This window comes from Portunus trituberculatus, chromosome 48 (genome assembly GCF_017591435.1).
Source record: "Portunus trituberculatus isolate SZX2019 chromosome 48, ASM1759143v1, whole genome shotgun sequence".
In the NCBI taxonomy this organism is placed as follows: Eukaryota; Metazoa; Arthropoda; class Malacostraca; order Decapoda; family Portunidae; genus Portunus; species Portunus trituberculatus.
Genome location: NC_059302.1, coordinates 21858374 through 21870922, shown reverse-complemented (window position 1 = coordinate 21870922; position 12549 = coordinate 21858374). Strand labels below are relative to the sequence as shown.

Sequence of the window (12549 nt, the reverse complement as noted above, 5' to 3'; positions counted from 1 at the left end):
ACACACACACACACACACACACACACCACCACCACCAACACTACAACCACCACCACAACCACCATGAATTACGACCATCACCATTACTCATTGTACCGTCACCACGACTACCACCACCACCACCACCACGACAACCGCCATTACCACCACTACTACTGCCGTTACCACCACCACCACCACCATACTACCACCACTACCACTACTGCCACATTACCACCACCACCACCACACACCACACCACACCACCACCACACTACTACTACTACTACCACCACCACCAATAATAATACTGCCACCACTACTACTACTACTACTACTACTACTACTACTACTACTACTACTAATGCTACCACAACCACCAACTACTACCCTACTACCTACTGCTACCACCCACCAAAACCTTATAAACATTTCAACTCTCTCTCTCTCTCTCTCTCTCTCTCTCTCTCTCTCTCTCTCTCTCTCTCTCTCTCTCTCTCTCTCTCTCTCAATGATGCAGAGGCGTCATCTCCAACACACCGCCTGGCACTGAAAAATTGAGGCTTGCAACATTAACTTATCAATACCATGTGTGTGTGTGTGTGTGTGTGTGTGTGTGTGTGTGTGTGTGTGTGTGTGTGTGTGTGTGTGTGTGTGTGTGTGTGTGTGTGTGTGTGTGTGTGTGTGTGTGTGTGTGTGTGTGTGTGTGTGTGTGTGCGTGCGTAATGGACTCACCTGTGGCTTTCCTCCAGGTGAGTGTGGGCGTGGGCGTGCCTTGAGCGTGGCACTCTAGGGACGCCTCCCCCCCGCCCACCACCGCTACGTCCTGCGGTTCCACCACCCACGCCGGCGGCACTGTCAGGGGAGAGAGGGTGGGAGAGAGGAGCTTGAGTCAGTGGAATACAAAGGAATACAAAGGAAGACAAACAGCAACAGACCCTTAGGTCCTTACTAGGCTGTTTGTGAAGACTATCTACTAACTACCAGTGGTAGAGATAGGACAGCAAAGAAGAAGGCTCCTCCCCACCCACCCCTCCCTCCAGCCGAGGCTGGCAGGAAAAAAAGGCGAAACCATGTGATATTAAAAAATCACATGGAATTTTAGTAGAGAGTGAAAAAGAAATGTGTAATCTACGTCTGACTACTTGTGTTTGTGGGGGAAAGTGTTAACACTTGGTAAATGTCATGTGGTGTGTGCATTGTGTACGTGGATGCACAGTGTGTATGTCGAATGGAGGAGGAGGAGGAGGAGGAGGAGGAGGAAAACGATGACGAGGACGAGGGCGAAGAGGAGGAAGAAGAAAAAAAATACAAAAGATGATGAAATGAAGTAAAGATGTGAAAAAAAACGGATCTACCAGAGAGAGAGAGAGAGAGAGAGAGAGAGAGAGAGAGAGAGAGAGAGAGAGCGTGTGGTTACCTGTCCACACAACCACACGGCCAGAGATCAATTAGCTTGTACCCTTTGATGACTAATTGACACAAACTATTCCCACTGAAAACTATTTTTAATTCTGGGATGAGAGAGAGAGAGAGAGAGAGAGAGAGAGAGAGAGAGAGAGAGAGAGAGAGAGAGAGAGAGAGAGAGAGAGAGAGAGAGAGAGAGAGAGAGAGAGAGAGAGAGAGAGAGAGAGAGAGAGAGAGAGAGAGAGAGAGAGAGGAGGAGAGAGAGAGAGCACACCTGTTGTATCTCACGTGTGTAGGAGGAGAGGAGGGAGAGAGAGAGAGAGAGAGAGAGAGAGAGAGAGGAGAGATGAGAGAGAGAGAGAGAGAGAGAGAGAGAGAGAGAGAGAGAGAGAGAGAGAGAGAGAGAGAGAGAGAGAGAGATAATAAAGACCAAATATAATTAAAAGTGACGAAAAAAGAAGAATAATGATAGACAAATTATGTTGATTTTCTTTCTTTCTCTCTTTTTCAACATTTCCAAAACTAAAAGAATGCAAGAAAGCAAGAAAGTAAGCAAGTATTCTCTCACTCTCTACTCTAATGTATTCTACCCATCAGTTTTTCCCTTCCACAATCATCACTTCCTCCTCCTCCTCTTCCTCTTCCTCCTCTTCTTTTTCCCTTTCTTCTCCACCTACTCTCTATCAAACAAATATTCTCTCACTCCTTCCTTTACCCTTCAGTTTTTCCCTTCTACCATCATCACTTCTTCCTCCTCTTCCTCTTCCTTTTCCCTCCAGCTACTCCATCACCGCCCTCCCCTGTCCACCCAGCGCGCCGCCCCGCCACATCACGCCCCAAAGCACGTTAACTTATGCCCTTAAGTTGCAATATATATGGAAATTATGGAACAATCTACACTTCAAACTGATGATGAAGCGACGCTAGCTCAGGGAAAGGGGTGACTCTCTCTCTCTCTCTCTCTCTCTCTCTCTCTCTCTCTCTCTCTCTCTCTCTCGTGACTTAATAGCATTCACGAAGACAAAAATAGGGTTGTGCATCTTCTTCTTCTCCTTCTCTTACTCTTTCTCTTCTTCCTTCTCTTCCTCTTCCTCCTCCTCCTCTTGCTCTTCCTTCTCCTCTTCCTCCTCCTCCAATACAGTAAACACAAATGTATCTTTATTTGGCAAACTTTACGTTCATTGTATTAATCTACAGTTGCTTTTCATTCTCTCTCTCTCTCTCTCTCTCTCTCTCTCTCTCTTTCTCTCTCTCTCTCTCTCTCTCTCTCTCTCTCTCTCTCTCTCTCTCTCTCTCTCTCTCTCTCTCTCTCTCTCTCTCTCTCTCTCTCTTCATTTTTCTTTCTCTTTGTCTCTTCTCTCCTTAACGTGCCTATTCGTTTCCTTTTCTCCCTTTTTTCCTTTATTTCCTTCTTCATTGTTTTCTTGATTTTCTTCTTCTTCTCTTCTCTCTTCTTCTCTCTCTCTCTCTCTCTCTCTCTCTCTCTCTCTCTCTCTCTCTCTCTCTCTCTCTCTCTCTCTCTCTCTCTCTCTCTCTCTCTCTCTCTCTCTCTCTCTCTCTCTCTCTCTCTCTCTCTCACCCTGGACGTGCATGGTGGCGCTGACGGTGGCGGAGGCGGCGGCGTTGGAGGCGGTGCAAGAGTAGCGGCCGGCGTGGCGTCCCATGATCTCCGCGAAGACCAGGTTGGAGAAGAACTGCGAGTGCGTCTCAGTCAGGCTGGAGTCGCGGGGCAGCGGGCGGCCATCGCGGGACCAGCGGAGACTAATGGGAAGGTCGCCGCTCAGAAGGGAACAGGTGACGGAGAGCCTCATCCCCTCCACTAGACCTTCCTGGAACTTTATCTCAGCTAGCACGGGAGGTTCTGGAAAATTAGAGAGAAAGAGAATTAGAGAAAAGAGAAAGAAAGAGATGGAGAAAACTAGAGAGAAAGAGAAAAAGAGAGCCAAACCGAGAAACACATAAGGGAGTGATGTTGTACAGGCTAAACTGGAAGAGGTGTGTGGAAAGGTAGAGGAGGAGAGGGAATGGAAGATTGACAACGTGGATGGAAGGAAGGGAAAGATTCGAAAGAAACAAGGAATGATTAGTGTTTGGAGGAATAGAATGGAGTGAGATGGGGAATGGATGTACAGATAAGGGTGAAAGGATGAAGAACAAATGGTAAAGAAGATTGAAAGGAGCAAAAGGGAATAACATGGTATGGGAGGAAGGGAGAAGAGAGTGACAAGGAAGAGGAGAGGAAGGAAGGGAGGAAAGAGAAGATTGGAAGGCGGAAATAGGGGTAATAGGATGTGACGGGAAAGGGAGAGGGAGAGGGAGAGGGAGAGGGAGAGGGAGAGGGAGAGAGAGAGAGGGAGAGGAAGAGGGAGGTGGAGAAAGAGTACATGAGGAGAGGAGATGGAGGAAGGAAAGGAAGGGAGAGGGAGGGTGGAAGGAAGGGAAAGGGAGAACAGCTTAATTAATTCCGTCCACTTAGCGCCACGAATCACTAAATGCAATGACTGTCTGTCTGTTTGTCCGTCTGTCTGTCTATCTCTCTGGCTGTTTGTCTGTTCGCCATGTCAGTTCGTGTTTTGATTCCGGCGCTGTAATCTGAGATGTTTTCACAAGATCAAAACACCGTCGTTTACTCTAAATACTTTATCGCCTCCTCCTCCTCTTCTTCCTCTTCCTCGTCCTCCTCCTCCTCCTCCTCCTCTTCCTCCTCTTCTTCTTCCTCCTACTCCTCCCTTCCTCCTCCTCCTCCTCCTCCTCCTTCTCCTCCTCCCCCGTCCTCCTAATTTTTTTTCATAACCTTATTTCCTTTTGCTTCCCTTCTTACCCACCTGTTACTACCGCCTTCACTACCTTGCACCCTCTCTCTCTCTCTCTCTCTCTCTCTCTCTCTCTCTCTCTCTCTCTCTCAGCACACTTACTGACGACGGAGAGGAAGAAGGAGGCGGTGTCGGTGCCCTGGGGCCCGTTGGCGGTGCAAGAGTAGCGGCCCACATCATGGTCTGCCTCCACGCGCTGTATCACGAGGGTGCCGTCACCGCGCGGCGCACGGCGGGAGGTGGGTGTGAGCGGCCGCCCGTGCAGCGCCCACGTCACGCCCACCAAGGGATATCCCGCCACGGGACACGACACCTTGGCCTCCGTGCCCTCCACCACCGTCACATTGGATGAGCCGCGGGCGGTGGGGGGGCCTGCGGGTAGGAAGGACCTGGGGTATGAGTCAGCTGGGCGGCACTCGTGACACTCATATCCTCCATAGACAAAGAAGGCCTGCCCATAAAGAGTGCAGCGAGCCACGTACCGTACACGTTGAGCGGCGAGGTGTGCGAGATGGAGCCCGCAGCGTTGGCAGCTGTGCAGGCGTAGCGGCCGCCGTCAAGGTGTGTGACACGACTCACGTTTACCTGACTCACCACTTGGCCGGCGGGGTCCACCCACGAACCCAGGGACACCCGCTGCCCGCCGTAGTGGTCCGAGGCAGGTGCCAGGGGACGGCCGTCCAAGCTCCAGGTGATAACGGGAGGCGGGTGGCCCAGCGCTGTGCACTTGAGGGACACCGAGCCCCCAGCCCTCAGGGTCTGCTCCACGAAGGTGTGGCGCAGCGTGGGCGGCGAATCTGTGGCGGGACAGGAGGCAGTGGAGGCGATCAGGAGGCGAGAGAGGGAAGGAAAGCAGGGAGCGTGGGATGATCAAGGGTTAAGAAAGGGAGGCTGTGTCGTAGAGAGAGAGAGAGAGAGAGAGAGAGAGAGAGAGAGAGAGAGAGAGAGAGAGAGAGAGAGAGAGAGAGAGAGAGAGAGAGAGAGAGAGAGAGAGAGAGAGAGAGAGAGAGAGAGAGAGAGAGAGAGAGAGAGAGAGAGAGAGAGAGAGAGAGAGAGAGAGAGAGAGAGAGAGAGAGAGAGAGAGAGAGAGAGAGAGAGAGAGAGAGAGAGAGAGAGAGAGAGAGAGAGAGAGAGAGAGAGAGAGAGAGAGAGAGAGAGAGAGAGAGAGAGAGAGAGAGAGAGAGAGAGAGAGAGAGAGAGAGAGAGAGAGAGAGAGAGAGAGAGAGAGAGAGAGAGAGAGAGAGAGAGAGAGAGAGAGAGAGAGAGAGAGAGAGAGAGAGAGAGAGAGAGAGAGAGAGAGAGAGAGAGGTGATGCTAATGAGGGGGGTAAAGAAAGACTTCTAGGAAGAGGAAGGGAAGGACAAGATGAGCAAGACAGGGACGCTGAACACTTACCTCGGATAGTGAGATGGGACGCGGCCTGGGCCTCCCCGACGCTGTTGGCCGCCACGCACTGATACACGCCCGCGTCCCTCTCGCCCACGCCCGTCAGCACCAGAGTGTCGCGCCCCTGCAGCATGATGTGACCGTGGGCGTGCGGGAGTATGGCGTCGCCGTCCTTATACCACCTGACCTCGGCCACAGGGGAGCCCTCAACGCGGCAGGCCACAGTCGCCCTGCCACCTGCCGCCGCCACCTGCCGGGAGGGTGAAGGGATGAGTGGCCCCCTCGCCACCTCTACATCCGACGACACGAATATATTAGTGGCCCGATAATCAATGTTTGAGGCGCCCAGATGAGCCCTGAGGGAGGATCTCTGGTGACTAGGGCCTCTCACACTCCTCCTCTCCCTCTTCTCCCTCTTCCTCCTCCTTATCCTCATCTTTCTCTTCCGCTTCCCCCCTCCTCGCTCTTTCCGGGAGGTCGCCACCGCCCCTAAAACACTCCGCCGCCCGATACTCGTAAATATTGACCAAGAGACTCACACTCCACCGGGCATGGGAGGCTGGAATGACTGTGGCGGTGGTGGCGGCGGTGGTGGTGGTTATGGTGGCGGTGGTGGTGGTGGTGGTGGTGGAGAGAAATGTGAAGGGATAAAAAGGAAGGAAGTGGGTTAAAGATTGTGAGATTGGAGAATAAGAAAAGTCAGGGAAGCAGAATAAGAAGAGGAAGTGAAGAAGGTAAAGAAGGCGACGGCGATGGCAGAAGAGAAGGAGGAGGAGGAGGAGGAGGAGAAGGAGGAGGAGGGGTACAAAGATAATAATAAAAGGAAGGAGTCACAAACAGACTTGGAAGGAAGAGAAAGTCCTGAGGGCACCGAGATGAGAAGGCCGAGAAGGAGGAGGAGGAGGAGGAGGAGGAGGAGGAGGAGGAGGAGGAGGAGGAGGAGGAGGAGGAGGAGGAGGAGGAGGAGGAGAAGAAGAAATCAAATCCAGAAATAGAAAAGAAGAAAGAAACAAGTGAAAAGAAATTAATAAAACATGAACAAGGAAAAAAAGAGAAAGTAAAAGACGAAAGATAAAAAGAGGAAGAAGAGGAGGAAGAACAACGAAGACCTTTAAAACACAAAACACGAAACAAGCAAACAGACAACCAATGACACAAACCAGGAACACAAAAAAGGAAACAAAAGAAAAAAGAAAAGAAAGACACGAAGAACAAGAGGACACAAAGACAACACATGACAAACACACGAACATCTGTCCTGCCCTCCCCTCACTTCCCCTCCCCCCCTCCCTCCCGCCCTCCTTCCCCTTCCATCCCTTCCTCTCATCCTCCCTTCCCATCACATCCCTTCCTCTCCCATGTGATCCTCCCTTCTCTTCCTATCCCTTCCTATCCTGAGCTTCCCCTTCTCCTCCCTTACTCCCAACATTTCCCCTCGAGCTTCCCTTCACCTCTCCTTCCCCTTCCTTCCCTCACTTCCCCCTCTCATTCCTTCCTATGATCTTCCCTTTCCTTCCTTCCCCTCTCCTTCCCTTCCCTTCCCATCTCCTTCCCTAACCCTTTCAACATATCTGAACCTCCTTTTCCCTCACTTCCCCCCCCCTCCTCTGATCATTCCCTTCCCTCTTCTTTCCTTCCCCTTTCATCTCCTAACCCCTTCAACATATCTGATCGTCCTTTCCCCTCCCTTCCCCTTCATTCCCTTCCTATCCTGACCTTTCCTTCCCATCACTGGTCCTCCTATCCCCTCCGTAGCCCTTCATCCTTTCCCATCCCAGCTCCTGACTCTCCTATAAGCATCCCATCCCTTCCTATTTTCTCCCATCCTTTGCCATCATCTTTTCCTCCTATCACATCACCACAACACCTCCCCACGCCCCGCCATTACGCTCTTACCTGGTTGGAGGGATGGGCGGTGACATGCAGCTCCTGAACCACTGTGAGGGTGTAGTGGGCGGTGTCTGTACCCGCTCCGTTGGCAGCTACACAAGTATACCCTCCTGCGTCGCCAGCTCCCGCCCTCGAGCCGCCCACTACTGATCCGCGTACCCACACACGCCCGCCACTACCTCCGCCCACGCTGCCCAGTTCGCCGACCACGCCCTCTCGAGTCCAGCTGTAGGTGTGGAAGGAAATTGCAGTGGTTAGGTTTGGTTAAGTTAGGTTAGGTTAGGTCAAGTCAGGTTTGGTTGGGTTGGGTTAGGTTAGGTTTGGTTAGGTTGGGTTGGGTTGGGTTTGGTTGGGTTAGGTTAGGTTAGGTTAGGTTAGGTTAGCCTAACGATTAGTTTGGAGTTAGGTTAGAGAGAAGAGAGAGAGAGAGAGAGAGAGAGAGAGAGAGAGAGAGAGAGAGAGAGAGAGAGAGAGAGAGAGAGAGAGAGAGAGAGAGAGAGAGAGAGAGAGAGAGAGAGAGAGAGAGAGAGAGAGAGAGAGAGAGAGAGAGAGAGAGAGAGAGAGAGAGAGAGAGAGAGAGAGAGAGAGAGAGAGAGAGAGAGAGAGAGAGAGGAATCCACGCTGAATGCTCAATATCGACAAGCTGACCTCACCTCTGCCTTCACCCGTGACACCTTCCCGATAATTATCACACCTGTCACCCCCCACCCCCTACCCACCATGCCAACCCCCCTCTGATGCCATCTCCCGCCCGCACACCTGCAACCCATGCTTTCCCTCATCTCTCTCTCTCTCTCTCTCTCTCTCTCTCTCTCTCATCACTTCACCTCTATCTCTCCACCTCCATCACACCTCTTCTCTCCCCCCTCCCCTCTCCCCTTTCACATTACCTCTCGCCCTCACTCTCACTCTGGTCATCTATCTTTCTCCTCCCTCCTTCTCTCCCTCCCTCCCTCCCTCCCTTCCTATTTCCTCTAGATAATCAGATGGTCCTGTAGGCAGAAAGGGGAGAGAGAGAGGGAGGGAGAGAGAGAGTGGGTGTAGGATGAGGGAAGGGATGGAACACGGAAGATGAGTGAGAGGAAGGAAATGTATCAATAGGAAGGAAGGGAGAGAAGGGAAAGGAATGAAAGGGAAGGGGAGGGGAGGGAAGGAAAGGGAGGAGGGGAGGGAAGGGAAGGAAGGGAAGGGAGGGGAGGGAAGTGAATGAAGCACAGAGAGAGTAAGAGAAAGAGGGAAATTAAAAATGAGGGAAGGAAGGATTGAGAGAGAGAGAGAGAGAGAGAGAGAGAGAGAGAGAGAGAGAGAGAGAGAGAGAGAGAGAGAGAAACAAAGGAAGTAACAGAAACAAGACAAAAGGAAGGAAAAGGATTACATTACGTCACATGGCATTACAAAGGACAACACACACAGCAAAACACCTTGACGTTATTGCAGTTACAGGACACAGCAATGGGGGGAGCAAAGCACAAGGCCCCTCCCCACCCACCACTCCCTTCAACCTAGTACTGACGAGGTTAAAAGTCAGGAAATGCATCGTGTAGTATTGAAAAAGATGACGTGGGATTTTCAACAGGAGGGGCTGAAAGTGAGGTCCATTATTCCCCCACTATACTGAGCCCTCACATATCCGGCTATCTGAAAATCAACACTGTAATATAATATGGACAGAGTGCGGGTACGTTTAATATTTCGCAGAGTGTATTGTGGCAGCATTTCACCAGCGTTTATTTAGAGAAAGGAGAGAATTTGTTGAGATTCGCTTCCAGGTGTTTGTGTGCTTCGTATTAAAGGATTCAGGTGAGTTAGAGTTCACTGTTCGATTAAGAAGCTTGTTCAAAATGTTAACGATGCGATTAACTCTTTTAGCACTGGGATGCTTTTTTTTTTTTTTTATCTTGATTTTTTGGGCACGAATAGCTCCTTCAGTACCGTGACACGTTTCCATATTCATTCTACTTACTATTTCGGGGATAGAAATAGTGAAGACTTTGGCTATTAATCTTCTGATCTCCATAGACTCTTAATAATGTCAATAAAATCTTCTAATCACATCCAAAACTCATAGTAAAAATGCGTTCCAGTATTGAAGGGGTTAAACGATTTTATTTACATTATGAACGGAAGTCTGAAGATTAATGGCCACAGTCTTCACTATTTGAATCCCCACATACGTTTCTGAAGCTGTATAAAATCAGCAAATAGTAAACAGAATGAATATTAAAACGCGTCCTGGAACTGAAAGGTTTAAAGTGTTTCGTTTGTAGATTGAAGCGCTTTGACATAATCTTGCAGTCATTGTTTCCTGTGACGCTGAGGTGATCTGTGATAGAATATTCATTGTTGTGTCAGTTATTATATTCCTTGAAAAATACTGAATAACACTACAGTCAGCCGGCATGTTGGCAGCATAAACGCTTACGTCGTTCATCAGAGTGTTAGTCACATGTTTCATTTTGTAGCTTTAGGATTATCTTAAGGCATTGTAACACATTTCTACCATGAGTTTTGGTTATTATTAGACCATTTTGTTGACATTAGGAATGGTCTATGGAGGTCAGAAGATTAACCCCTTCAGTGCCATGGCATGACGTGTTTCCATATTCATTCTGCTTACTATTTGATGATTGTATACAGCTTCAGAAACTTATGTTGGGATTAAAATAGTGAAGATTCTGGCCATTAATCTTCTGACTTACATAGACCCTTCCCAATGTAAATAAAATCGTCTAATCTTACACAAAACTCGTAGTAAAAATGCGTCCCAGTACAATAGAAGTTAATGGCCACAGTCTTCTAAAGAGGTTAATGGCCACAATCTTCACTATATCAATCCCATTATGAGTTTTTGAAGCTGTATCAAACCACCAAACAGTAACCAGAATGAATAGAAACACGTATAATGGTACTGAAGGGGTTACGTCATTCTAACCTCTCATTCTTTTCAGTTATTGCAATGGGTTTTATTATGAAGACTAACACTATTCCCAGTTTTGAAGAAGTTGACGCACGAATGAGTTATACAGAGACATACTTTGAAATATAATAGTTTAAGTCATTCTAAGGCCCGTATTCAGAAACGCTTTGCTCTCACCATTACTACTTCCCAAAGGCTCCGGATGAAGACACTCGTGTTTATAAGTGTTTCCATGGTTCTGGTGATGGATTGGCAAGGTTTCTAGTTTATGAAAAGGAGAAACTGTCTTGAGAAACCGTGCTAGTTGTCTCTATGGCCTTGGAAAATTGTCTTAGTGAGAGAGAGGAAGGCGTTTCTGAATATGGGCGTAAGTCGACATTACTCTTTACACTCAGTATGTACGTACCTCAACTCCCGGGCTAGCCTCTATAAAGCACTATTTTTTATTCAAGTTCATCATAGTCCTTCTACTCTAAAATGGCTCCTGGATTTCAAACATATTGTAGTTTATTGATAACGTATTTGATTTGATGTGAATAATACTTGTTTTCTGTTGATCAGCGCACTTATTACAAGGATAGCTCACGGTTTACCTCAAGATCTGACAACCACGCATTCCCTGGGACACCACTCAAACTAAAACCCAGGAGTCACTTTAGAGTAGACAAATAGTAGTGGCTGTGGTGGTAGAGATAAAGAAAAAGAAACGAGGAATGTAAGAAAAAGAAAAATGAAGAAAGTAAAGAAAAAGAAAGGGTGAAAGAAAGAAAGATAGAAAGGAAGAAGGAAATAAAACATAATATAAACAAAGAATGGAAGAAAAAGAAATAAGAAGAAAGAAAAGAAAGAAGAAAGGGAGAAAGAAAGAAACATATAAAGGAGGAAATAAGACTTAAGATAAACAAAGACGAAAGAGAAAGTGTAGACAGACTATAGTTCCCTCTACGATCCTCACTGACTTACAAGTAATCTGTACTGTTTGGACACACCGCTGCCTCGCCCTGAAGTCTTTGGATAAGGCGACACAAACATTGATTAGCTAGTCACTGCATGATAGTGAGATATTATTCATTACATAGTCTGCATGAGGGTTGATATTCTTGTTGCTCTCTCTCTCTCTCTCTCTCTCTCTCTCTCTCTCTCTCTCTCTCTCTCTCTCTCTCTCTCTGCCATTCTTCATTCCCCAATTTCTATTTATTTTCTTTCTTCTCTCACTTTTATTTCTTTTTCTCTTTCCTTATTCTCGGCTACCCTCTCCCTCTCCCTCTCTCTCTCTCTCTCTCTCTCTCTCTCTCTCTCTCTCTCTCTCTCCCCTGATTGGCCGGTGTTTGCTCGAGTGATTAAGAGAAACACAAATATAGCACAGTTTAGTATCACTGTTACTTTTGGGGACAGAGAGAGAGAGAGAGAGAGAGAGAGAGAGAGAGAGAGAGAGAGAGAGAGAGAGAGAGAGAGAGATATGGGGTGTTCTAATGACTAGTAATCAAATCTTAAGTAATTGTATCTTCTCTCTCTCTCTCTCTCTCTCTCTCTCTCTCTCTCTCTCTCTCTCTCTCTCTCTCATCAATCCTATCTATTTCCCTTATCTTTCTTTCTATTTTTCCTCTATTTTATCTTTTCACTCACTCACTCACTCTCTCTCTCTCTCTCTCTCTCTCTCTCTCTCTCTCTCTCTCTCTCTCTCTCTCTCTCTCTCTCTCTAGCCCTTCTGCTTAATTTCACGCTCCTTCGCTCCTTTCATTTTTCTTCTTTCTTCTCTCTAATTCTTTCATCTTTTTTTTTTTTACTTTTCTCTTTTATTCCTTCTTATCATCCATTCCCTTTCTCCTTTTTTTTCTTTTCTCTTTCTTTTTCCTTTTTCAGAAATGTACGGCCTTTACATCATTTTTTTTCTTTTCCTCTTTCTTTTTTTTCATTCTAACCTTTTTCCATTTTTCTTTATACCTTTTCTCTTTCCATATGCTCTCTCGTTAAATTTTCCCTCCATTTTCCCTTTCCTTTCCTCTTCTCCTTCCCTCCCTTCCTCCTCCTCCTCCTCTTCCTCCTTCTTCTTCTTCTTCTTCTTCTCCTCCTCTTCCCGTCTTTCGTCCATTTCCTCTTTCCCTAACTTCTCTTCTCATATTCCCCTCCCTATCCTCCATCTGCTTATTCTTTCTA

The 12549-nt window shown here is 47.7% G+C and overlaps 1 protein-coding gene across 1 annotated transcript in view; it reads right to left on the bottom strand.

Annotated features, from left to right (window-relative positions):
• Positions 1 to 12549, bottom strand: part of LOC123498461 (Down syndrome cell adhesion molecule-like protein Dscam2) — a 73872-nt gene that overhangs the window by 53959 nt on the left and 7364 nt on the right. The window contains exons 5-10 of the mRNA XM_045245563.1: positions 7482 to 7701; positions 5595 to 5835; positions 4682 to 4996; positions 4302 to 4571; positions 2966 to 3247; positions 715 to 834 (exon numbers count right to left, since the gene is read on the bottom strand). Coding sequence (XP_045101498.1) covers positions 715 to 834; positions 2966 to 3247; positions 4302 to 4571; positions 4682 to 4996; positions 5595 to 5835; positions 7482 to 7701 — 1448 coding nt within the window. The remainder of the gene's footprint in view (positions 1 to 714; positions 835 to 2965; positions 3248 to 4301; positions 4572 to 4681; positions 4997 to 5594; positions 5836 to 7481; positions 7702 to 12549) is intronic.